General features: G+C 42.7%; 1 protein-coding gene across 5 annotated transcripts in view; it reads left to right on the top strand.

Moving 5' to 3' along the window:
- The window catches only part of tab2 (TGF-beta activated kinase 1 (MAP3K7) binding protein 2), a 48,850-nt gene that overhangs the window by 17,035 nt on the left and 3,833 nt on the right, over positions 1 to 27,982 (top strand). The window contains exons 2-7 of one of the 5 annotated variants that reach the window (XM_031285621.2): positions 17,132 to 17,322; positions 18,851 to 20,540; positions 24,441 to 24,601; positions 25,542 to 25,635; positions 26,533 to 26,628; positions 27,894 to 27,974. In XM_031285621.2, the coding sequence (XP_031141481.1) occupies positions 17,221 to 17,322; positions 18,851 to 20,540; positions 24,441 to 24,601; positions 25,542 to 25,635; positions 26,533 to 26,628; positions 27,894 to 27,974 (2,224 nt within the window). In that variant the 5' untranslated portion in view covers positions 17,132 to 17,220. The remainder of the gene's footprint in view (positions 1 to 17,131; positions 17,323 to 18,850; positions 20,541 to 24,440; positions 24,602 to 25,541; positions 25,636 to 26,532; positions 26,629 to 27,893; positions 27,975 to 27,982) is intronic. The other 4 variants (XM_031285623.2, XM_031285624.2, XM_031285626.2 and 1 more) reach the window with 4 other exon arrangements.

The following is a 27,982-nucleotide window of genomic DNA, read 5'->3' as shown; positions in this document are numbered from 1 at the left end:
CTTCAAAGAGCATGCTGACATACAGTAAGTGCATTTTGTAAGGCAATAAAGGGTGAAGATTTGGCTGGTGCATACTTGGCATGTCATCGCTAAGCGCCTGAGTGCAAAGCAGTCACATTGTGCTCAATTGCCTCGCAGTGAGTGTTGAGAGACAGCGCTGCCACCCAAACTCCAGCTACAGTGGGCCAGAAGGTCACCAGTTTGAATCCCAGGCCAGCGGAATCTGTGAGGTGGAAGTGGATCTGAAATGCTTTCGCCTTCCTTAGTAGCTAAAGTGGAGGTGCCTTTGAGCAGGGCACGTGGAGCTACTTGAACAGTAGAAAGCTACAATGTAAATAAAAACAGTACCTTCTAACAGCTAAAGGGATTTAGTGTTGAACTAATTGGTCCATTAATAAATAAGAAAATGTAGGACTAATTCTAAGAAAGGATAAATATTAGGGTTGCAACTAACAATTATTGTTATCGATTAGTCTGCTGATTATTTTCTCGATTAATCGATTATTAACTGTTTATTAGCCTTCTATATTGCGGTGAAGAATGCCACAAGAATAATCACATTATCCTAGAACCCAGGGTGACTTCATCAAATGTCTTGTTTTGTCCAACCAATAATTAAAAACCCAACAATATTTAATTTACTATCATGTAAGCAGCCAATTCTCACATTTGAGAACCAGCTTTAAAAATGACTTGAACTGATAGATTATAAAAATAGTTGCAGATTATTGTCATTGTCACAACTTTTGATGCTTGACTAAATTATTTTACAATGAGTGGAAGAAATAATTGACAAATTTATCGGTTACAAAATAGTTCATTAGGGATGCACGGATGCATGGGCTGAACGTTGGATTCGGCCAATGTCCGCCCTATTTCCTGTCATCGGCCCATCGGCAAATAAGGTGACATGCGCCGATGGCAGTAGCAGTATTTTGCGCTGCAATTCTCCACATTGGTATCGGCTAAGAAATTTGCAATCCGTGCATCCCTAGAATTAATTATTAGTTGCAACTCTAGTTTGCAGTAATCTATTCTGGATCCCTGGCTTAACTGCGCAAATGTCAAGCAGGACATTGCATTGCATGAAAAAGGAAGAAGTTTTGCAGATAAATACAGGTGTAAAAAAAAAAAAAAAAAAAAAGAGAGGAAAAATTGGGTGTGATCTTTGAGGGAGATGGATGGTTTGCGTGTCTGCTTTGTTGCAAAACGGAGAAAGAGGTGTGTGTGTGTGTGAGTGTGAGAGACTTCCTCTTGAAGGTGGGGCTGTGGAATGGGATTGACATGGAAGTTATGTCTGGTATTTAGGGCTTTTTGTATGCAGCTTTGTTATCTCAAGGACAAGGCATGGAAGGCTATTAAAGAACCAGACTACCAACTAGATATTAGTCAACCTCCAGACTATTGTGTAGATGTTACTCACGATTTGGAGTTCACATACAGTCTTTCAAAAGTCTCTCAACAGGCAATACGCTGCACTATTTCCCCCTGAAGCTGACATATACATAGCCCTGCATCTGAGTAATTGAAAATGAGATATAAATGAAATATGAGAAATAATCAAGATGAATGCACGATGTCTCTAGTTGTATTTGTATATACAGTAATTGCTGATACGGTACATATCTAAATACTTACTACCTTGCCAAAGCTTCAACTGATAACTTCTGTCAGATCCTGATTTGTTTTGGGTTTGAGGCTAAGCTAAAGATAACCCAATGAATTTCCAAGCAGCCCTTAATGAGGCAGCCCGCAGCAAAAATAGTATGAGAGGTTGTAACCGTGCCTCTGAAACTGACAAATAATCTGTAATTGTGAATCATGGAGGGGAGGGAACTACTGCCATGCAGCTGGCCAGTAAAGCCGAGCAGCCTTAGAAACTACTGGCGGAAAATCTATCAGAACCAACTGTTTCTGAACCTTTTTTTAGCCCACCACCACGCTGCAGTCCATGCCCTCCCAACCCTCACTGGTATCGGATCAGTTTTCACATAACTTGGGTTTCCTTTAATTCATTGCCGTCTGTCTGTGATATTACAACAAAAACGGGCAGTTGCGTTGTTCCGAGCAGGGCAGTGGCCAGTTTCTCAGTTTAGTACCTGGTAAATGTAGTTCACGGGCTGCTTGCACAACACTCTCTTCCACTTAACAACTCAGCTGGTATGTAGTTGTTTTTAGTAGCAGCTAGCAGGTTCACTCTGCCACATGTCCATGAGTCACTGTATGACTCGTTGTTGTGGATAGACTGACTACTTCAAGTCATTTTGATGCAGAAGTTTCTGAATCATGTTTTACTGACCTTTTAAACTTACATCGAAAGAATGATCACTTGCAGCTGACTGAAGAGTTAGCAGTAAGTAAAGGCCCTGCTTCCATTCACTCTGTGTTGGTGACTCAGAAGCCCAACACAGTGGCTTTATAATTACTACTTGACAGCTGGTAAATGGGAGCTTTGGACAAACACATGAAGGCAGCGTTAGTCCTTCCAGTGATTGACGGCTACCTGCCAAAACCTCTGGCAAAGTCAACAAACAGACCTGCCATGACCTAAATTTACTAACAGTTGGTTATGTCTGGTCAGTTTTTCTCACTTAAAGACTGAGTCGGTGCATACAAGCCCATTTGCTTTCACAGACGCTCTTAATTTCAAATGATGATCGTAACATGCCTTGTTTTGAAGGAGAATTCCGGTCGATTTCAACACGTAGCGCTGTTGTTTGTAAATGTGGAGTGCTGTCAGTAGCGAGAAAAACGAAAACAATCTGTGTTGCCTACACCGTGTTATCCTCCTGCTAGCGTTAGCACCCAGGAGGCTGAAACCAGGCAAGTTTTAAACGTGCTTTTAGCCTCTTAACATGTTCGAAATGTCATTACAAGTGCCTACCCATATGAAGAGATTCCTTCCGAGGGAACACAGTGAATATGACTGCAGTAGATGTGAAAGAAATGCATAAAATATGTGCTAATTCAGCTCTGTTTAGTTCCGTCTACAAACTACAACACCTAAAAGAGATATAAAATATTTATTAATTTAATGATTAAATAAGAAACTTAAACTTACCTCAATTATAACGTGTCTCCTGCCAGTTGTACTACAGCACTAGCATATGCCTATTTTTGAAAATATTTTGTATCTTTTTTCGGTGTGGTACTTTGTAGACGGTCCTGAAGCGCTCGTCTTGCTGTATCAACACCGGAACTAAACAGAGCTGAATTAGCACAAATTTTACGCATTTCTTTCACAGCTACTGTGAAATGAATCGTCCCAGCCCTAGATTTAGCAAACTGTGACTTTTTTTATTTCAGTAATTGTATTTGTCCATATACTGATTGGAAAAGATGATAAAGTTGTCATAATCAGTGAAGGGCAGGTTGACTGTGTTTGGGTTAAAGCAACAGGAAGAGCAGGGGGCTTTCTGTGACTAGGAATGTGTCAGCCTTCTCAGAAGACAGGAAAATGGCTTTATCTGTCTGGTCACCCTTTCCTGGTGCTCACCAACGAAATCTGTCTCATCTGCATTCAGGGTATTCCATTATTTGCTGTCCCACACATTGTTGTTGGAGCTTGTTCTTTTGGAAAAAGATCTGAACAGTTCTCTCTGGACAAAACCAAAATCTGTCTCAGCTGCTGCCCAAATACAACAGGATTCACCAAGACGTGCAGAGATGGGAATAATAAATAACGGTATATGGAGCAGAAAGCCAATAGCTATTCAGCAGAGTCCTGCTGCTGTACTGTGCTGACTCAGTGCTATCCTGTGATATAAAGTGCTCAGACATGCATCCAACTGCTTTATATACCCATTTTAAAGGTTTGCATTGACATTTTTTCTCCCATTGTCTCTGCTTGGATTGGTTGGGTAAAATCTCCACCCTCCTCTTGGCCTGTGGCAGTATTTGGCAGAATACTACACTACTTGCAATGAATGCCAACAGTTTGTAAAGTGGTTGCCTCCTTCCAAGCACGCTATCCCAATAAGGTGTGAAAGTAATGTATACAGTCACAGAGTTTGGATGCTGCTGCTTTGCTGAACATTTAATGGCTGGAAAAATACTCTCTATCATGTAACCTGTCTTTCCTGAGAGTTGCTTTGGAAAGTTTATCTTATAGATTATACTTTTAGCTGCTCAATGAGAGTATGTGTTGGGGCTTGTCAGCTGGCAATTAATGTTTCCACAATAGGAAAAAGACAAAACACTGCACAGTGCTCTGCTGAGATTGGTCTTTCTTTTCACTTATTAATTATTGCTTTGTAGATTGGTCACACCCTCTTTTTTTAATTCAGACTTTATTGGAAGAAACCATACGAAAAGATTAGTGGTTGAGGATAAGGCTTTTCATCTTGCTGAGGTTTCTATTTTAAGCTCAGGCTGTGGTCCTGACATATAATGCCTAAGGAAAGTAAAGCAAGCAGGAGGGTCCTCAGACACAACAACACAAGCAGAGGTGGAAGATTGTTGCATAGCCGCTCACTAAACAGCTGCACCTTTGGCTAAATTCATACCTTTAAAATATTGTGAATGTGAATCCTGGTTATGTCTTGATATAATTTGTATAGGCTGGTGCACAGCTTTGTTTTAAACACTTGAGTTTGAAAACGCCTGTCTTGGGCCCACAGTATTTCACCAAATAATGTGGAATCTCACCATCACCATTAGGATCTGTTTTGGGGTAGTGTTTTTCAGATTGCACTGGAGTGATCAAAACTCACAGCAGTAGCTGTAGATAGCTGGTAAATAGCTAGATAGCTGGCCCAATTGTATTCATGTGTGATGATGTTAGTCCGCATAATAAGGGACGCGAGGATTCATCTGCAGAACATCAGTATCTTCGCCTTGATGTTCGCCTCGTTGACTGCCATTTGCCTGTCTGCAAATGAGATGGCATTCACCCATGGCAGTAGCCAATGTTTATGGGTTGTTTTTTTGCAGTGGGACTCAGACAATGACTTGCAAGCATATGCTGTTACTGCAGCTGCTGATTTGGAGAAGAAGCCACTGAGTGGACGCAACGCTTGCACGGCGCAAGAGGTCAAAGGGCGCCGTGCACACGTGTGGTTTAGGGAGAAATTTCCCCACGGACAGCGCCAAAGTTAAATGGATTACTGACAAGATGATGGAGTTCATAGCATTAGATGACCAGCCCTTTTAAAGCCTACGCAGCCCAGTAGTCATTTTGCTGACGTCTGTCTGCCTGAAATCTACGTCGTGGCCACACACATTCATGAGCTACTGGCTTGTGTGAGTTTGCTTAGCCTCACGGCACGGTGGATTGACAAAGAGTTTACCTTAAAAGCAGTGTTGCACTCCAAGGACAGTATATTAATATTTTATTGCTTTTGTGCTGTTGCTTTTACATTTACATTTAATTTATGTTATTAACAAGAATCTTTTTGTCAGGCTATGTAGCCTAAGTACTGAAAGATTATTGTCACTGATTGGGTAACATTAGTTGTATAGCAGGCTAAAAGGGCTTTTGAAGCAGTTATTTTTCATGTGAAAGAAGGATATATTGAAGATTGTTTCATACATTTGTACATCGGTGCATCCCTAATAGTAACCATTTCATTGTGGTGAGACCATTTGTTGAAACTTGACCTCACTGTATAAAATGACCTGCTGTGACCTCGAGGATAATCACAGCCTCACGAAACTTTACAAATACCAGCTAAAGACCGAGGGCAAATGGGAGGATGTATGGTTTTCCTAGGTATATTGACAATAAGGATTTTTTTGAGCAGTTTCTAGAACAGATGTGCTCACCATCCAGTTACTGAAAAGTGCAATTCTTGCAGAAATCTCCAAATGTCGCACCCAATCGGTGTAACAAATGGTAGCAACCCAAAAATTGCTGCAACAACTTAAGAGACATAATTGAGTATGGTAGTGGGCATTATATACTTCCATCATAATGTTCTTAGCCCTTATAAACTTTCAACATTTAATAGGGTTAGGGTTAGACCACAATGTTTATTACAGATTTATGACTAGCACAACTTGACACACAGCGCTGAGCTGCATCTCCTATTAATCTTCAGGTTCCCAGCTGTAAGATGATGTATAACATGCCTATGTGGCATCTACTGCTGACCTGCTATCTCCCCCTGAGCATCCCCTGCCCTCCCCTAAAAAATACAAAAATGGGTCAGTGTGGGTCTCAGAGGGTTAAAGGACTTTGTGGTTGTAATGGTTTTGTTTGACAGATATTTGTAAGGAAGCTTTGGTGTCCCTTTACCAGTTGTCCCCGTGTGGCCTTTACTTGGTTCTTTATTCCTTCTATCAAACCTCTGTCCAATCCACTGAAGCCATTTGCTTTTCCTAAGAATGAGCCAGTCTGTCTTTACAGAAATTAAAAATCCTCTTGTTAAAATGATAACTTATGTTCTCTAAAACAAACGAATGGAACTACGAATATTTCTGATTCATAAAGCCTTGTAGAGGAAAGAAAATCCAAGATGAAAATGCCGTGTATAATTACGCCGATCTAGCTGGTCATAAACAGTTTGCTGTTATAGATACTTCCTGATCTTTCTCAATAGGGCATCTGTTGACTGTTTGCTGTGTCACTCAGCTTCGTGGCTTCACTGGCACCAGAAAATAAGCCTCCTGTGATCAACTGTGGAGCAGTCATTCTTTTGTCAGTGTGGTTCGTGTTGTTCCTTTTTCCGATGGAATAACACTGTGTATTGTAGTCAGTGTATCTGTTGTTGAATTCAGCCCTATTGAAATATGTAGTTTGACTGAAATGAAGATGTCACTTATCGGTGCTCTTCATTTTATTCTTACTGTAGTAGAAGTACGACGTCTAAAAACAGTGAATGAAGAGTGTGTCACATTAAAAGTAGTGAATACTCATTATCATATCATATATCTACTGAAATGCAGGCCTGCCTCCTTGCCTCAACCATTACAAACCACCGGCTGACACTGTGCAATGTTTTATTTACGATCAGCTTGCTTGGGAATCACTTTCATGGTGTGCAATGTTAATTTTCAGTTAGTCACTCCACTAATGCAGACCAGACGCATTGTTGACTATGCATTTGCATTTTTATTCGCAGCGTTTCTTTAAACTGTGCATCCTATAACTCTGCATCTCTTTCATACCACAAAGAAGGCACAGCTCTGTGAATATAAGCTTGTTCATGTGCTTATGGGTAATTGACCTTCTAATCCTCTGTTTTCACATGTGGACATGGAGTGGGAAGATGGTTCATAGTAGTATGTCATGAATCCATAGTTTAGACTAACCTATCTTTTTCTCATTTATTGTCTGGAAGCATGTTCTTATGCTCTCTTCAGAGTGAGCAAGTCTGCAAATTTAGCCCACATCTCCCAAAGGCTGGGATTCAAACGTCAAAAATAATTGTTGTGGATCTGATTTCAGCTGTCATTGTTATTTTCGTAACAATCAAGTATCAAAAACTAAGGAGGATACACTGTTGGATGCTGTCCTCCTCTCCTACTTCAATGCCTAACACATCTATCTCTTTCTCTCCCTGACCCTGTCTTTCACTGGTTGAAGCCTGAAAATATTGTAAACAAATTAATAACATAACTAACTGCACTGTTTGGACTGTTGAGCTCTGTTTCAGACTGATACCTCCGGTTCAGGCTGGTCCTCATCCTCAACACGGGCCTTTGTCAGTCGCGGAAAATACTTTTCGGGTCGGTGATTGTGTAAAGGTGTTCACGAAATAGATACCAACCTTTCGTGAACAAGTGAATTTCGCCAGCTGTCTTCTCTCCTTTACGGAGACAGACGCTGTGTGCACGATGGGCTCGATGGTGTTTTAAGCCTCCAACGTCGCCTTACAGGCAGCTAACCCTCATCTTAATACTAACATTACTTCTTTGACATAAGGACATAACCATTGCTGCGCTGCCTGAAAGGCGACGTTGGGGGCTAAAAACACCAAACACCGCACGGTGGGAGGAGCTGTGTGTGTATGTGGAGCTGTGTGTGTGTGTATGTGAGTGAGACACAAGTGACAGAGAGACGGAGGAGAGCAGGGAAAGGAAATGCAGAAGAACGTGTTTTAAATAGCGTTTAAAAAAAAAAATTAAAATATCAAAACGCAATGTCCGGTGTTGATAGTGAGGCACACCACCACACAATAGTCTATGTGTGGGAAACACTGTAAGAAGGCAATCAGGGTTTGCAATACAAATCAGAGTGGGTGTTGGAGAAAATCTTGCATGGTGTTTAAGAGGAGATGAATTATGCATTAGATTATTAGGCAGTAAATGCACAACAAAAGTTGGTGATAATAAAAAATAAGAAAAAGCTAAATAATGTAGGTTTCAAAGCATTCAAAAACAGCAAATGTGAAAATATGGTAGAAGGAAATGTTTTCAACCTTTTCAAGACTGTAAGGTACATACACAGTATGTGTTTGTATGTTTAACTTGTCATTCATTTGAAATGACTTTTATTCCCATGGTGTGACTTGTAGCAGGTGTTAGGCCACCAAAAAGAAGAAATGCAGACCACAATGAAAAGACTTGACCTTTGTATAGATAACAGAGCAAGTGTTTGAAGTCTTTGATTCTATAGACAGATGTTGCAGATGGTGCCACAGGCATTGCATTGAACATGTTCAGGTAGCGTACCCTGGGTAAATAAGGGTAAAACACAGGTGGTGCCAGACAGTAAATAATCCATAGTGGTAAAATCATCCAATTATTTTAAAGGATCATGGTGATTAGGCCACTGGTTCTCAGCCTTTTTGGCTTTGAAACCCTTAGATGTCTACACATGACGCACTTGTCTGAGTTGTTGTTTGTATCCAAACCCACAATAAAAAAAGCAAAGATTAGAGAAGTCGGGAATACGTTTTGTTCATTGTTCATTTTTGTTGTTTACTGCTTCTAATACCCCCCTTTCCATTACATGTCATTTAGCTGATGCTTTTATCCAAAGCGACTTACAATTGCTGTATATCAGAGGTTGCACGCCTCTGGAGCAACTAGGGGTTAAGTGTCTTGCTCAGGGACACATTGGTTGATGTATTGCAGTGGGAATCGAACCCAGGTCTCCCACACCAAAGGCATGTGTCATATCCACTGCGCCATCACCACCACTTTCCTCCTCTTCTTTCCTTATGCGGTCAAGACAGACACAATGGGCCAGAAAGCTTTTTAATCAATATTTACAGTGTTTACAGGGGAAAACATAAAGTTGGCCTGGCAGTCCATTGATTGCCCAGGAGAGAGGCGCTCCTCCATGTTTCTAATACCTCCCAGTTTCCCACAGTGCCTTGGAAAGGGGTTGGTCGACCTGGGGAGCTGGTGTCCTTGCCTGCTTCCAATAAACCACCAGCTGCAGGCTGCGGTGCTGAAGAATTTTTGATTTCCTGCGCGCACACTCCCCCACCACCACACGCACACACACGCACGCACGCACGCACACTTGCACACAAACTCCCTCAAACCCCTGTTTTCAAAAGTGGGCAACTAAAAGCCGAGCAGGCTGTCTTGCAGAGCTGATCCCAGCTCTGTGTGCACTGTGAGGCCCAGGCTTCATTGCACAGTTGAGTGCAATTTGGGTACTGCACATAAAGTGTGGTTTGTTTCTGTTCTGGAGACATTGCCTGGAACAAAAGAACTGCTTCATGTGTGGGGCTCATGTGCAGGCCTAACATATTTACAGTAGATGTGTTGTCGTTATTATGATGAATGTAAATTGTTTAAGGAAAATGTTATTGTCTAAAATGTGTTTGCCTCAGTAATGTGGGGTATTGTTCATTCCGAGCACATAAGCTGGTAATAAGATTCCAGATTTACGCTCTCAGCTTGGCCTGACCTTCCAAGATGAAGTTTCAGGAGGTTTTAAAACAATCTCGTTGAAGATGCACAAAAGTTTCCATTGATGACACATTTGCAGTTTATCTTTAACGTTTATTTTAGTTGGACTGGTGACATTAATATGGTGGGAAATAACTTTGATTCAGTGGGTCACAGCATTTGTGATGACGTGAAAAGCTCCTCTGTTAAGACTAGTCTCCTAGGTAAAGTTTCCATGCAAGCCTGTGCGTTCCTACGCTCCGTGGGAGGCAAGGTATGGCCTGTGGTTCTTCAGAGTCACTGAATCAGAATGAAATGTAAAAAATCAAGTTGCATTCTTTAACGACGATGAGTGTATATGAGTAGTATATGAGTAGTAAAGAAGGAATAGCATGAGAGAAGTGTAGCAGTGTGCTGTTTGGTTGTTTCCATCAGAGCTGAGGTGTACAGCTCAAACCAGTCTGCATTACTAACTATTATTCTTCCAACATTACGTAGTCCAACAAATCTAATCGATCAATATGTAATCAGCTTGGATTGTTATTGTTTGCATTATCAAGCGTTAATAACCATCTGATATTTCAAATTGACTTATTAACAGCTAATGTGAATGTGTCACTCGGGTGCAGAATTACTCTGTGGAGATATTAGCTGTGTTGTGAAAATAAGATCAAGGCTCATGCACGTGATTGGATATTGGTCCTTTGAGTACTTTTCAGCAGTTTGTATGCCGCTCCGCACTGCAGCATACTTGTAAATGCGCATGCATGTGCGTGTGTGTGCTCTAGACAACACGCACACACAAGCATGTCCGTTGCTTCTTTGGAAGACTGGGGCGCCTGCCAGCATCCCTCAACAGCATCCACTGCCAATTAGTCCTTTTATTTGTTTAAATTTTGCTGGACGAAGACACAGCAGTTAGACATTCCATGCAATGCCACTGGGCTGCTCCTTAAAGCTGCAGAGCATGTTTCGGATTGTAGCTCAGATGGGACCCTGACTGTTTCCACCATGTTGATCAATGCTGATCATATTTGAACTACCATTTCCGCAAATCTGTTGGAAGATTCGGTTTGACAAGATCTGTACTGTCCCAAACAATCATAATCGGAGCATCTAGTCTTTGCACGCTGAAGAGAGAATGGCATGACATTTTGTTGTGTGTGTGTGTGTGTGTGTGGTTTGTCCCCAGTAATGTGTAGCCCCTTTGTTTACCCCAGCTAGTGTTGTGTGGGCTATCACTGTGGCCACGGCACCAGGTGCTGGGCTGATACTTCTGCCAAAGGCTCCTGTTGATTATTTATGCATTTTATTTAGGCTTTAATTGATTTGGACGTTTTTAGGTGCATTTACTCTGGCAGAGTGAATAAGCCCATTGATGGAGCATGGCAGGCCTGCTACTTGAATGAGAGTGGGACTAATGCTTTGGCATGGTGAATAACAGCCTCAGCAATAGAAGCTTTGTCTCTATCTCTGCTTGCAGCGACGCGCTGCCTCAGGCCCTGTTCCACCAGCTCCTCCAGGGACAGCAAGGACTAATCTGCCCCACTTGGAGCCACCCCTACACATGGACCGGCTGCAGGCCTGTAATTACGCACAGTGAAGAGGTGTGGACCTTTTTTGTTTTTGAAGCCAGGAAACAATCTAACCACACTGTTGACCTGTAACTGGCTCAGCCGCCAAGTAGTGAGTTTCCTTTCCCACAATGGTTGAGCTGCCCAGCCTCCTGAGCAGAGCCTGAATGGTGGACTGTTGTTCTCTGGCTATGTGCGGTGAGGTCTCATCTCTACCTGTAATTTAAACAGGTACATGTAAACTGATAACATATTAGGGTCCAAAAGTGGTGTGTGAAGTTGAGTACTTTAAGGGCCTCATTTCCTGTAGACTTAATTTGCTGGAGGAGATGGACAATGCTTTAAACCAGTCCCTCCAGGATTTCGCGGCCTTTTTTTGAGATTGTTGCGGCGCAAGATGCCTGATTTTGCTGGAGCTAAAAATTGAAGCGATAAAAGTTGCGATGTCTTTTGTAGGGGTGGGAATCGATTGGCACCTCACGGACCGATTCGATTCCAACTCAGAGGCCAACGATTCGATTCTAAACCGATCATCGATGCATCTCGAAGCAATGATTTTTTATGTACATTTCCATGCGTGATTTTTAAAAATATACATATAAATCTGAGTTTGCTACTCAGTTTGCTAATCACTTCCTAGACAAAGCAGCTAGACATAGCTTAGATTTTGACATATATTTGTCACACACAAGTTTTAATGAAATGTTTTGTCTACTGAAGTTTTTATTGTGTAGTCATTCCATGCTGAAGCCTTAAACAGTCTTGTGACAGTCCCCTTCTCTCCCAGAGATCTTCCACGTCAGAGGCCCAGTCATGTTTAAAGGTGGATCATTGGCTTCTTAGAACATGAAACATGAGGTGGTCAGATGTCATGTGATAAAGTAGATCAACAGCCTATGTGTTTTGCCTAATTATTTTATGTATGTCTTATTAGATCAGGTGTATATATACAAAACCTTTGGCCAAAAATGGCCAACCTTTTTGGCCATTTTTTTTTTATTATTTTTTTTTTTTCCTGCACTCTTGCCTAAACTCTAAGTTGTTAAACTCTAAGTTGTTGTCCATTATCCCATCCTCTTTCAGTCACTGTTTTCTGATTTGTACTTGTCTGGAGACAGTGACTTTTAAATAAAAATCAACACATTTAAAAAAAAAAAGAAATCGATTATTAACTTATCAGAATCGATAATCGAATCGTTCTAGAGAGAATCGCTATGCATCTAAGAATCAATTATTTTTCCCACCCCTAGTCTCATGTATTTTTGTTGCAGTGAAGTTGAGAGAGACAGAGAAAATTGCAAAAGAAAAAAAAAAAAAAAACCTACTCTGGGCTGAGTTTTCCTTGTAACCTTACCAAAAAGGCTGAGGATGCTGCAAATGTTGGTATAATATGAAAATGGCTGGTGGATTTAAGACAAAAAATAATAATTTATTGAATGAATCAAATTTGAACATATGTGTCAGTGGCTTGTTGATTTTTACATTGTTAGTTCATTTCCTAACCTGGCCTGGGACACAGTGCACAGTAGCTGTCCTCAATTTAGGTGTCTGTGTCTGTGTGTGTGTGTGTGTGTGTGTGTGTGTGTGTTATGATTGAAACAGCAGCAGCTTTCAGCGACTTTAGAGTGAAAAAACATTACAGCGTACATTGATGTTAAAATACAGGTTGGCAGGACGGTCTGAAATGTTGTGCACGGTCTTTCGCTGTACGTTTTGTTGGTAAATGTGAGATGTTCGAGTCACACACGTCTCGTCTTCATATCAGAAACGGAACTAAATGTATTCGGCGCCGTACATGTGTTACGTCAACCCGTTCTCACTCCCGCTTGGTCAGTGGCTCTCAGCATCACACACTGACGCAAAGTCTGGCACGTGGGACTGCTCGGATTGGTTGGAGCCGGTTATTGGTCAAATTTGCGGTAAAGTTGCGGTGATTGGTCAAAATTGCGAGTCACACCGAATTCACGCTGATTGGTTGAATTCGCGTGATTTGTTGCGATCGTGACATCGCGAATTCCTGGAGGGACTGTTTAAACATGTAATGTGAGATATGACCGTTCTCCTCTGGTTTGCATCTTTTTATCCCACAGTCTAATGGTATACTTGCCAAACTTTAAATTTCCTTGTATTGCAAGATTCTGATCCAGATTTAGATGTTGATAAGTTCTCTGTTTCACATGGGGCTTAATAGTATCTCAGAATGTGGGTCACTTAGGTTGAACAAGCTTTTTCCAATCCGTTACCTCCTTAGTAGCTCAGGACCCTCTCTCTGAGTTTCAGCCTCTCCTTGCAGCTGGCATACTCCTATTGACAATAGCCAAATGGCTCCTCCTTCTGTTATCAGCTGCATGTAGATGTTTTGCAAATTTACAACTTTTCAGTTATGGCATTACACATCCTCATAGCTGAGATAAGACAGAAGCACAGCGGCTCAGATAAATACTACTTGGCAGAAATAAGAGGCCAGTGTGATTTGAAACGCACTCTTGAGTTTTCCTCGTCATTAAATACATGTGTTCAAGTGTTATTTCAGGCCTCAATCTTCACATCCTCTGATGTATTAAGATTGTTGTCAAGAGGCCTCTCACGTGTTCCTTCTCCCTGCATCACACTACCGTACATTGATCACCCTAGAGGAGAACAGGGCGTGCTTCATGTGTCACAATGTTTTGAATGGCATCTCTGAACCTCCCACAGGAAGATGTTTCGAAAGAGTGCGGTTAGAAGAAAAGTGTGGGATAACACAAGACATGGCTGTCATGCACTTAACACTTTTAAGTTCTCATGACTGTTCTGTTCCACGTCACTTTTGTCTGTATTTCTCGTCCCTCAACGTAGTCGAGTAATGGTTGGAGAAGTGAACTTGCACCTGAGGGCGTGCCAGATCGAATCCCTGGACTAGCTTTGTAAAACCTGGGTCCAACGAGTGAATGAGACACAACTGCAAGGCGAGTCGTGTCTTGAGCAAAGCCTTGCCTGCTGTAGTGGAGTTGCACGGTGGCTAGTAGTAAAATAGTGTGGTTGCCTTGGCCCTCTCCCAGGTATGAGTGGAGCTTATGCGTATGCGTACTGTGGATAGGAAACAGTCAAGCACAATTGTCGGTGAACAGCTACCAGACACTCATTTTTCTCACAGCCAACATTTGAGACATGCATTGTTTGTCAGTTTATTAGAGAACACCTAGGTAAAACAAATACAGTCCAGTACATCAGCCCTGCAAAACTCCTCCGTCATGAAGGTTATAATGTTCCGTTTTAGAGAGGCTATTTTCTTTCTCAACTTTATCATCATTTTGTAGACTGTATATTGTGGTGCTGTTGAACTGTATTCCGAGGTACGCTGATAGATGTTCCTAATATTTTGTAGGGTAGACTAAATATTAGGGGTGGGGGAAAAAAATCGATTCATGTATGTATCATGATTTTGTTTTGGTGACGATTTTTAAAATGGATTCTTTTCCCCAAAATCAATAATTTTGTAATTATTATTATTATTTTTTTTTTACCAATGATTGACCTAAATGTTTTCCGTTTATACGCTGACGGCGACTACATTGTATCTGACTGACTGACTGGCTGACATGTGATGTGCATTCTTTTTAGAAAACAATTAGTTTCGTGATATATTGTCTCTAGAAGTGTATTATTCAACTTTTGTTTTTGTTAAAGAAGGAAAAGAAAAAAATTGCAATACTCAATACAATCGAATCGCAATAAATGAAAATCGCAATACAAATTCAATCGGCACCTATGTCTCAGGAAAGAATGGACTCGGGACAAAAGCATATCCTCCCAGCCCTACTAAATATAAGAAACACCTCTCGGCATAAAGCATGGGTATATCAATTAACACACTTCAGGCTTGTAGATGTTGCATGTTAAGCAGCTGATGAAAGAAGAAGAAGAAGAAATGATTATTTGCTCATTTCTGGTTGGAAAAGATGAGACAGTCCTGCATTAAACTCCGGTTGAAAAACCAGTGTTAAACCATTCACACCACTGCTAAGCTCCTGAGTCTTTGTTCCTATCTGAAAGGGGATGAGGGGGCAGTTAGACATGGCTAAAAGACTTGGGTCACTCAAGTAACCCTTTTCGTGTGACATTATGCTAGCAACCGTCCCGTTACGGCACAAACATATCCATTAAATCATAAAAATAGAGCTTGAAAGTAGAGCTGGGCGATACGGAGAAAATCAAATATCCCGATAATTTTGACCAAATACCTCGATATCGATATTGTGGCAATATTGTAGGGTTGACAATTGGTGCTTTCACAAAATATGCACAAAATGAGATTTTTGATAAATAATCATCAGTAATGTGGATATAATAACTATGTGGGTAAAGGCAAATAATAGAACAGTAATACTGTAATGCAGCCTTTAAAACTAGGAAAAGACAACACTTGTGTCATATCAGGATATTACGATATCCAAAATTGAAGACGATATCTAGCTCTTATATATCGATATCGATATAATATCGATATATTGCCCAGCCCTACTTGAACGTGTTGTGTTGTTATGTTTTCTTATAGTTGTATGAGCTGTAAATTATTCCCAATTCTTAACTGTGAAGTTTGGAGAGTTCATGTGAGCATGCAGTTTGACTGTATCCTATTTTATGCATATTCTCTTGTGTGCAGTTCTCCCAATAGCAGTTTAACTGTGATTTGTTCAGAAGCTGTTGTAGCAATAGAAGCCAGCACCAGCATCTTTACTGCCAATATGGAGGTCAAGAGCACTAAGGAAAATGCTGCACACAAGTCCACACAGCCCTACTGTTTTTAGTTCCACTGTATGTGCAAGAAAGTTTGCCGTTAGGCCCTTTGGAAAAGCCTTTTCTCTGGTTAATGTAGGGTCATGGGATAAATACAAGTGAATGTGAGACAGTCATGGACAAACACAGTTCATAGCCCTGCAGCTCTGTGTTTGTGCTGCAGTGTCAGAAATAAAGCAGTGATTCTCGGGAATCGGCTGTTCTGCAGAGCTGCCTTTCGTTGGAGCTTCAGAGAACTTTATGTGGAGATTTTACTCCAGACCAGACTACTGTTTGCCCTCCTTCTGTCCTTAATAAGTGAATGTTGATGTTAAGATCAGTTGGAAAGGCTGTTTTTCACAGTAGTCAGTCAGAGGAGGTTTCCTTCATCTGCTACTCTTTTATTAAGGAGCTCCGTGTGGAGAAGGGCTTCTTAAACGAATGCCATCTATTCTCAGTAGAGGTGCAACGATGAATCGATTAATCGATTAGTTGTCAACTATTAAATTAATCGTCAACTATTTTGATAATCGATTAATCGTTTGAGTCATTTTTTTATTAAAAAAAATTAGATTTCTCTGATTCCAGCTTGTTAAATGTGAATATCTTCTAGTTTCTTTTCTCCTCTGTGACAGTAAACTGAATATCGTCATCTTAGGCTTTGGGAAACACTGATCCACATTTTTCACCATGTTTCGACATTTTTATAGATCAAACAACTAATCGATTAATCGAGAAAATAATCGACAGATTAATCGACTATGAAAATAATCGTTAGTTGCAGCCCTAATTCTCAGGCATTGATGTCTTGCAGTGGGGGACTTGCAGTTGACACATTGGCTCTGTCCCTGTCACTTGGACATGTTTACTTTTTCGTAGAATAATAACAAAACAGACTTCTCCATCTCATAATGTAAAGACTGGATTTTGTGTGTATGTTGTTTTTACAGAAGTCATATTGGGAGTCCTATTTCTCATCAGATGTTTTCCTTTTTTTCTTTGTTTGAATTTAGAAGATGTTCAAGATGAAGTCGGTTTGCTGCCACGACTGACGCCCCAGTGCGCTGAACAGAACAAGCAGTCCTGACCTGGCAACATACGAATGGCCCAGGGAAGCCACCAGATTGACATTCAGGTTTTGCATGACCTGCGCCAGAAGTTCCCTGAAGTCCCAGAGGGTGTTGTCTCCCAGTGTGTTCTGCAGGTGGGCAAGTTCAAACGTCTGACACCACAAAAGATGATTCCTGCAAAGTAAAGCCAGACTGATAAATTATCCTTACTTCATATATACACGGTACATTGTGGTCAATAAGTAATACGCAGCAAGTGTTTAGAAACTATTGCATAGTTTAGTTTTTTTTTAACAATATCCCGCTAATATCCTGGTCACAATTCTTTAATAACGATAAGAAACTGTTGAATTGGATGTTTTCAGTCTCAGCCTGGGCTCAGCTGCTAAGCATTGTCCAACAATATTACTACCTGAAGGACTGCAGTTAATACACAGAACAAATAATACGATCATGAGAGAGAAGTGCCAGGAATGATCTGAGGAAAAATTATAAATTAGATGTAAATCAACATTGAGGGCCAGATGTACTTACGCTTTTGGGCCCACTTCAGGCATATTTGTTTCACAACGTGCGCGTAAAAGAATGGCGAGGTATGTACAAACAGGCCGCACTGAGGTAAAAGCGCAGACTGCCTGTCGCGGGGACCGAAAATGGCAAATTGCGCTTTTCCGTGTCATGCATTTGCATTCACAGGAGAGTCAAGGGGAAAGTGGGAGTTTCCCATAAAGAGATGGGAGGGGAAGCGTAAAGTGCGCCTAATTATGTATTCCGCGGTATGTACAAAAACCGCCCGTGAAAGCGCGCCTCTATTTTGCGCTGAAAATTCTCCGCCTCTTAAAAGCAGGTATAAACCAGCTGCAAGCAAGATTCCTGGCATATGCCTCCTGGTGAAATGGCAGCAGTAATCCGAGCAAGACGAAGACATAGGCCAAGGAGACGAGCTGAAAAGATTCTTGCCACAAGGATCACACTTTTTCAGTTGAGTGAACACGAGATCATTAAGCATTACACATTAAGCAGCCACGCGATATTATAGTTACTGGAAGAAATCAAAGGTGACATCGAATCTCCGACTCAGCGTTCACGTTCCATTCCAGCAGTTGTTAAACTCCTCGCTACATTACAAATACTGGCATCAGGATCATTTCAAACAGTCATAGCATCAGCAGTGGGAATATCGCAGTCTGCACTCAGCCGTATCATAGCACCAGTACTTAACGCTTTGCTACAGCGCAATTTACGGTATAGTGGGCGGAGAAAGGCGCTGATTACCCGATGAACTGCAGGTTTGGTAAATACGACGTAAACTGAAGTATCACAGCGTGCGCTTTCTGCGGGTTGGACGTGGCGCTGATAACGCTACATTCGCAAATGTACGTACATCTGGCCCTAAGTGTATTGTTTTATGTCAGCCTGTGTGATTTGATTGTCTTACTGTCCACTGCAACAGCCGAACCGGGCCTTACATTTAGCTGGTGTGTTTCCTAAACCTTAATGATATAGACAAAACTCTGTGTCTTTGGTAGGAGTTGCAAACGTACAATATAGCAAGCCAGTTGAGAATGTTATAATTTGATGGCATGGTATAAAATGTTAGCATCTTCTCATTTGAAACACTGATGTTGCATAATAAGTGTATTTCCTCTCTATTTTCTTCAGAACAACAACAATTTAGACGCCTGCTGTCAATACTTGTCCCAGGTCAGTCCGGGCTACCTGTACAGTGAAGAAGGAAACCTCGGCTTCTCTGACGACCCTAGCTTCATCAGGTTTCGTAATCACATGACCCAGCTGAACCTGGGCCTGCAGTCTCAGAATGTGCATGTGGCCCCGGGCCGGGACGGCCTGAGAATGAACGGCAGTCGCACTCTGGCCCACAGCCTGAGTGACGGGCCCCTCCAGACAGGCCAGACCCCCAACAGTGACTTCTTTCAGCAGGAGCCCCAGTCAGCCCCAGTGCAGTTGCCCTCCAGCATCAATGTGTCTGGTGTGATGGAGCCCACAAGCAAACCGAAGCCTCCACAGCACCTTGGACTCTACCCTCTGGGTGTCAAAGGAGCATCTATGGGTGTCCAGCAGACGCCACGCTTCAACCCCATTACCGTGACGCTAGCCCCCCAGAAAGGCCGCAACACTCCCACTTCTTTGCACATACACGGCGGTCCACAATCGGGCCTCAGCAGTCCACAGGGTAACTCTATTTACATCAGGCCCTATGTTAGCCAGTCTGGTACGACCCGGCAGAACCAGCAGCAGGGAGGCAGGGCCCAGTACAGCCCCACCTCCCAGCCCCAGCAGCAGATCTACCAGATTTCACACCCCTCTTCCATGTCCGGCTCCTGGTCCGGCCCTCAGCACGCCTCCTCCTCACATACCTCACAGCACCAGACCCAGGGCCACCAGACCTCTCACGTCTACATGCCAATCAGCTCCCCCACAAATCCCCAGGCGCCCTCCATTCTTCCCACTGGAAGCCAGGCCTCGTCCTCCGGTGTCTCCTCATGCTCTTCTTCCTCTTCCTCCTCCTCTGTCATGCCCACCTCCCTGTCTACCATCAGCCAGTACAACATCCAGAACATCTCCACTGGCCCACGGAAGAATCAGATAGAGATCAAACTTGAATCTCCTCAGAGGAGCAACTCCACAACCACAACTGCCGTGTTGCGGACGAGCAGTGGGCCCCGGTCCTCCTCCACCTCCTCCTCCTGCCCTGCCTCTTCCTCCTCTTCAACTGGGGTGGCTACTGTCCCCACCACCCCCCTCTCCATCGGAGGCCCAGGTCTGAGCCGCAGCCAGCCCACTGTTTACATCTCTGCCAGCCCGCCTAATGCTGCTACCGCTCCCTCTGAGGAGGCTATCGTGGCCTCAGCCGGCTCCCGCTCCCAACCTAAGTTTTACATTTCGGCCAATGCCTCCAGCGATGACAGTGGGGGAAGGAACCCTCCCACAGTCTACATCTCAGCCAACCCTCCTTTACAGGGGTCCTCAGGGGCCAGGAACATGGGGGGCCAAGTGAGCATGGGCCCCGCCTACATCCACCACCATCCACCTAAGTCCCGTGCCTCTTTAGGAGGGGGAGGCACAGCTTCTTCCCCACGTGTGGTGGTGACTCAGCCCAACACCAAATACACTTTTAAAATCACAGTGTCCCCCAATAAGCCCCCAGCTGTGTCCCCCGGAGTTGTGTCCCCTACTTTTGATCCCAAAAACCTCCTCAGCCTACCCTCAGACCACCACTATGTGGAGCCAGACCCCCTCCATCTCTCAGACCCGCTGTCACCACATAAGGAGAGACCGAGTGAGCCTCGCAGACTCAGCATGGGCTCTGATGATGCAGCGTACACACAAGGTGAGCAATGCGGAGTATCATCACTTTGATCATAATCCCGGTCTTTAAAGTATTCATAAGTTCTTTCTCAATGGTATATTATAAAAAAAAGTAATTACAATACTTGACATTACAGCGAGCATCGCAAAGTACTGTTGGTCAATTTCTTGAAGCTATTTTCACAGATCTGCTCTCATGCATACATACTTTAGAATACCGCCCACAGCTCGGACAAACAGACAAAAATGTCCAGAAATGGTTTACACTGTGAATCAAGTAGGCCTCTGATGGCTAAAGGGTGCACAGTGATGGCAAGAAGGCAAAAAGACCAGTTTTCAGACCGATGTTAACTATGAGGTTGATGAGATAGTATGCAGGTCTTTTGCAACCAGCAGTGGGTCTAAATTAGACTGGGTAAGCCCAGCCCGATCTGCCGGTGATTTGATTTCGCCCTGCAGCTCAGGCTGGAAACCTGTACATTTTTCTATCCTGCTTCCGTTACAAATCTGCAGGGACCAATCACAAACTGGCTTATCAACCTGGCGCGCTATTGGCGGGTTTTACACGATGGCGATAGAGAAGCGGCGGCAAGCAGCTTTTTGTTTACATTCAACATGGCGGCCACCGAAGCGCAGCAACCCGTTGCAAAGTACGTCACCCGGATCGTTGGTCTGATTGGTTGAAGGACTATCCAATTGCGTACAGAGTCATTTGAACTATGCCCGTTGATCACGCCTCTTGTGCAGTAGAAAATACAGAGCAGACTCCCCAGACTAAAGTTCAATCTGAAAAGATTGAGCTTGGTCTGGTAATAGCCAGACGAGGTCTTTTTCCATCGCTTCCTGCCAAGAGTATAATTTTACTATAAAGTATACTGTGTGATTTTAAAAGTCTCTTAACATAACATTGACTGTAATGTATTTCTTTAGCCAAACTGTGCTGCTCTGCATGTCAATCTCCATGAGGTACTGTAGATACAAGGTGACTGGCTCAGTGAGGGCCGGTAGGATGACGGTAGTGTGAGTCCTCCACACTAAATGCAGTGTTTGCTCCGGCGACCCCTGAGACTGGTGGATTCTGTAGTGTGAGTCAAACGTGTCAGAGCACACCGCTGTTTCCTTTTTTGGGCTTTTGACTGTATTACGTGTGAGTCACCGGCTGTGGCTCCTGCACTGCGGTGACTACCACTAAAGGGGGCTTCACACCAGGCATGCTGCCTCTACTGACCCTCATCAGCCCACTTTCCCTCCTACTTTATCTGCTTGGCTTTAAAACATGTATATTCACACCAAAACTGTACCTGATAAAGACACACCTCACCACACAACTAACTTAATTAAACATTAACCATTCACACCACAACTGAAGCTGTTGGCAGCAGAATAACATTATGGTAATTACATAACTTTGTTGAAGACCCGGTTCTGGTTGGCATATGAAGGCCTGTTTCAAATGCAATCACAGGCTAAAAGGGATAGTTTAGATATTTTAAAGTATCGTTGTATGAGGTACTTATCCAAAGTCGGTGTATTGGCTACAGTAGATGGCGGTTGGCACGCCCCGACATTAGTACCGACATTGAAGCTAAGCAATGTACGGCTGTGGACGGGGGCAGCAGCAGCTAAATATATTTTGAGACACCTAAAAAAAAAAGGACCACCTAAAAAAAAAAAAAAAAAGTATGCTATATTTAGAATATTTTCACTGCTTTATCCTTGCCGTCAGACAGCCCTGTTTTTAGTTTAGGCGGGGGGAACTGAAGCCGTTATCTACACTCTTCAAAGCCACCAGGCTCCTTTTGGTAAAATGACTGTAATTTTACCTCACAGAACACAGGAGGTACTTGTCTACCGCTGCCTCGATTGGTTAGTTTGTTTGTGTTACTCTGTGACTGGTGTTTTAAAAGGTTAGTTCAGATTGACCAAAGTCACACAATAACACAAACTAAGTAACTGATCGAGCCAGCGGTAGACCAGCAACCATCGTGTTCTGTGAGGTAAAATTACTGTTTTTGTCAAAGGAGTCTGGTGGCCTTGAAGAGAGCAGAGATAACTGCTTCAGTTCCCTGTCGTAAAGGGCTGTCTGACAGCAAGGGAAAGCAGTGAAAATAATCTAAATAAAGCATCCACTTAAATTGATATAGATGTTTTTAGGTGTCTAAAATGTGTTAAGCTGCTGCCCCCGTCCACAGCAGGACATTGCTTAGCTTCTGTCGGTACTCCTGCCTGCTTCTCCAAACAGGGGGCGTGCCGACCGCTATCTACTGTAACTAACACACTGACTATGCATAGGTCCCTCCACATACACCCACACTTCAAAAGATGGAAGCATCAAATAAAACCTGGTGCAATAAGACATTGCCCTTTTGATTCTGCCAGTATTTCTGCTGGCCGAGTAACCATACACAGCCAGACTACATCTTGTGAGCAAAATGTAGACATCATTTTTGAAAAATAATGAATTTAGTATGTCATTTTAGAATGTAAGGTATTGTCATTTAGATGTGTACCAGATCTTTCAGTGAACCTTTGCAAATGATGTGACTTGTTGCCTTCCTAAACTCCTGAATTGATAAAAACAACAATTAAAAGTAGGCGTTGCAGATCTAAAATTAAGTGTTGTTCTCTTTGTCAGCTTAATTTTGTGGATAGTTTAGGAGAAATTTGACGGCGGTCAAGTGTCCCTTTTGTCTAATCATGTGTAAGACAGGGTCATGTTGATTTCGTAGTAAAGAAGAGCATTGTCAGTCATCTATTGTACAGCTTAGCGTTTCTGCTGGTAACATTTGCCGCCTCAGCTAAAAAGTAAAGAAGAGAGGAGAGGAAGAGGGACACCTGGGCGGGAGATGCGATCCATCATAGTTTAAAAAAATGCAGCACGGTGTGGATACAGAGATTTCATACACCATATAACGTGCACCTGCGGATGTGCATTCAACCCGCTCATATGAGTCAGCCGTCGCTCTGTTTGTCACTCGCCCTCTCTCTCCGGGGGAGTACAGCAAACCTCTCGCTCCACAGGAAACACTGCAGCTTACTTGAAAATTCAAAAATAGTGGGATATCATGTGTTTGCCAAGAAGGAAGATTAACCTAAACAACATCATTATCCCATAATAAATAAAATAGTGGCGTTAATCCAAGAGCCAAACACCGAGACTATTATCCGTCGTGGTAAAAAATGAAGGCACCTTTTGCCTCACCATAGCTGAACTAAAATCACTGTAACATTACGTGCATCATGTTCAGTTTACTTTCAGCTGTACGAGTGTTGGGCTGTTGACACATTTAGTTCTTCCTCTCACACTGTGACTCATAGTAAGCAGGCGGGTAGCAGTTTAGCTCAAGGACATTTTGACAAGAGAACAGGTACGTGATCACCAGAAGACCATCTTCCCATAAGCTGTGAAGTGTGTGTTTGTGTGCAGCGGGAGAGAGAGTTGTTTGTCATTGAATGTCTGCGGAGGAGGTGTTACAACCTGTCAACAGAATCAGGAACTTTAATGAATTATGTGACACATGCTGTAGAGACTTGAGCAGATCATGTGCACAGTGAAGGTTCTGTATTAAAGACTGCTGCAGAATGTGCCTGCAGCAGTGTGCTAACCTGGATTCGCCTGATGAGCTCTTCGTGTTACCACAATAGGTGATGAAACGCAGTCTGAGAGACAACGGGGGAAGAATCTGATGTGGTTCCCCTGTCTCTCCTTGAGGCTCCAAACTTGTTTGACTGGTGCAGAGATCATCCTGTGCTCAGTACTGTATATCCACAGCAGTGTTTATGTTGATCTGCAGTTTTTAGTTCCATGAGTTTCTTAATATATTCTTTTGATTGTGTATCATGCTAAATTATGTTGTTTACTAGTGAATGAATGTAGCCCAGGGGAGGCGGTTGATGACTACTGTCTGTGTGTGTTCTCCAGCGTTGTTGGTCCATCAGAAGGCCCGCATGGAGAGGCTATGGCACGAGCTGGAGCTGAAGAAGAAGAAGCTGGAGGAGCTAAAAGAGGAGGTCAACGAGATGGAAAACGACCTGACCAGGAGACGGCTGGAGAGATCCAACTCAGCCTCCCAAATTCCTTCTGTAAGCTCTGTGATTTTATAAATGTGTCCATTGTGAACTTTTTTTGAGATTATTTCTTGCTTTAAGTTGATATTGACAGTTCAAGAGAAGACATATGTGAGTATGTAATGCCACAAAGGTCCCCAGACTGACTCAAACGTTGCAGTTATACATGGTATACTGTAGGTCTTAACCAGGAGACCTCCTGCCGCCCAATTCTAATTTTACAAACTGTGATATCTGTTGTTGAGAACAGTAGTTTAGTATAAATAAGTTGATAGTCATATTTCAGCTAACACCAGCCAGAATGTAGAAAAATGGGGACATTTGAACGGGAAAATGTCAGGGAACTCTAACCAACATCTTTCATTGGCAGATCAATCAATTTAAGTTTGATAGAATTTTATTAGCAGCTATCTGAGATGTTCTTCATAACGGCAAACTATTTATTTATTTTTTTTCTGGTTATTACTAGCAGATAAAGGCTGAACAGACAAAAAAGACTGAAAGAGCACACAGATTCACTTCACAGTTCATTCTGCAGCTAAAACGGTGAAAGTGACAGTTCAAAAGAAAACAAAGGGAACTTTCCACATTTATCTTCTGCACTACTTCATGTTTATGTAAGCTCTGCAGCTGTAAGTTTGTTGAAACCCCTCGGGTTCAGATCAAATGCCTCTCTAAGCTTTTGGTCGAGTCAGCTGTTTTTGTCAGCTCTTAGAGTTGAGTCAACAGAGGGGGACGTGGCTGTGGGAGGTTAATTGGCTGGTGTTGCCGGGCTCAGTAGCTCCTTGGTTCCTTGTTTACCCGAGGCGAGCCAGCTCTGGAGAGTGGAGCAGCTCTCCTTCTGACATGGTCCCAGATCTGCCCCACTGACTGAGAGGCTGGGTGTCCAACCTTTTAGAGCTGCCTGAGTGCGATGGCTAACCGGCTGGTCCCTTCCTGTCTCACTCTTTTTCAGATTGAGGAAATGAAGCAGCTGCGATGCAAAAACAGGTTACTGCAGATCGACATTGACTGCCTCACCAAAGAAATTGATCTCCTTCAAACAAGAGGTATGATTCTGTTGGTTCGCTCTCTTTCTCTGATATATAATCTTCAGTATTCTTAAACTAGTATTCCACATTCCACATTCCACAAGTCTGTGTTGTATAATAATAATAATAATAAAAAAGGTAACACTAAGTAATTGAGTGAGGAAGTCAGATTTGATCCAGGCTCTGCAGCTGCTCACATCCTCTCTACACACATGCTTAAGGTGCTGCCATTGTGCTGTTAACTACCACTTCTTCCTGAATTGCATCCTGTTGCTGGTTGGTAACAAGGGATTTATTGCCCCCCTGGCAGCACTCCACTGCTGGCAGAGACTGCTAACATGAATGAATAGTACCTGTCACAGAGTTGGAAATCATTAGTCCCCCCCCCCCCCCCCGATACCGGTTCCTAAACAGTGCCTGAACTGATATTTAAAAAAAAAAAAGAAAAGAAGGAAAGCACAAAATTGTCATTCGGTCCGGTAGATACCGGGTTGCGGTACCCAACCCTAGTCACAGACCTGGTGGTACCTGGGATTTAATGTTAGGCAAACACCGTCGGTTTTCTAATTGTTTATTTGTAGTTAGTATTCAGTAGTGAATGCTGTGGAACGAAAGCTGAAATGTTAGTTGATCCAAGGCCCGGGGAGGCACACCAAGCCACAGCTTTAATAATATTACAGGATAGACGATCATTAGTTGTTTAAGTTTCTGGTGGATAAATCGGACAGTGGGTCAGTGCAGCGTGTGGTTTTTAAAAGTTGTATACAGTACGTATTTGTAAATGCATGTATTGATTATTGTTTTATAGTCTATTCAAAACGTGATGAATGATTACCTTTCTGAACGTGATGCTTTCAATGTATCTTATTGTGTGTATATATGTGCTCAATCCACTCTTTTTCCATCTGTTTACAGGACCACACTTTAATCCCAGTGCAATCCATAATTTTTATGACAACATTGGATTCCTCGGTCCTGTCCCACCCAAACCCAAAGGTACTTTATCTATTGGTAAGTTTAGAAAAGGTTGCATGTTCATGTCTGGTTATTCCTCATTCCATTGACACTTTCATCCTTAGATTTACTTTATTGGACTTCTTATATTGGATTCACTTCGTTAGTATTGGCCCCTGTTACAGTCCTAGAGCTGATATACTTTATATTTCCTTATGTGCTTTTTATTCATTTATTTATTGCATGGTGTCATTTTTTTCAGACTGTACTTACTGACTTAAGTGACTGTCAGTGGTGTTGCATGTTTAGATAACAGGCCAACATCTGCAGAAGCACCTGTATGGCCCTAGTCTATATCCACGACCTTCCACTTACAAATTTGCTCTGTTGCTGCCGGAAATTCTACCGTATGTCCTTCTTTTCGGCCGGATGTCCGTCACCTTCCTCTTTCTTTGTGTTGGCGTTCTAACCTCCGGTGGATTTCTGAGGACTATGGTGAACTGCTCCTCAGATCTCTGCAGGGTAAATCCAGACAGCTAGCTAGACTATCTGTCCAATCTGAGTTTTCTGTTGCACGACTTAAACTAAATTTTAAACGTACCCATGTTCCACCAAAACAAGTTCCTTCCTGAGGCTATTTTGCAGCGACACCGGGGCTCCTTGCTGCGCTTAGCACCGCCCAAGACGATTGTGATTGGTTTAAAGAAATGCCAATAAACCAGAGCACGTTTCTCTCCCATCCCAGAATGCTGTGGGGACTAGCCAGACCCTCCTGTGCAGTGCTGTGGAGGAAGGTCTGGCAAAGCGAGATTAGTATGGCCCTAAAGTGTTCTCAGAGGTCGATGGTACTAACTTCACTGTTCCATTCATGTTTTTTTTATCAGGGTTATACCAATATAGGTTGTTAAAGACCAATAACAAAATCTTTCAAACGACATTAGCAGTGTTTTATGACTATAATGGACATTTCAGCACTCGCTGTTTTGCCCCCTTATGATTCTACTGAAACGTAAATAAATGGAGCTCACAGCTGTTGAATACACAGTGGTGAATACATCTCTGCAAAATGAGGGATGCATTAATAATAGATTAAAGATGTGTTGTTGTTTTCCTTATTTAGATGTAGTCAATCATTGCATTACAAATCATCCCCAATATTGGGTTAACCCTGTTTTATGTCTTCATTTCTGCACTTTTCTTCTTCCTCCCTACCTGCTGCCTAATCTTTTTTCACCCATCCATTTACCGCCTTCCTCTCATCCATCCATCCATCCATCCATCCATCCCTTGCTCTCTGCTCGGCTCCATCATACCTGGGCCAGACAGGAGAGGATGTAGATATAATGTGACCTCTGAGCTCATGATGGAGCCCTCCTCTGGTCCTTCCCCTCCTCTCCCACTCGGTTGGTAT

The sequence above is a fragment of the Sander lucioperca genome, chromosome 19, assembly GCF_008315115.2.
Source record: "Sander lucioperca isolate FBNREF2018 chromosome 19, SLUC_FBN_1.2, whole genome shotgun sequence".
In the NCBI taxonomy this organism is placed as follows: Eukaryota; Metazoa; Chordata; class Actinopteri; order Perciformes; family Percidae; genus Sander; species Sander lucioperca.
This window is presented reverse-complemented; position numbering and strand designations above follow the sequence as displayed.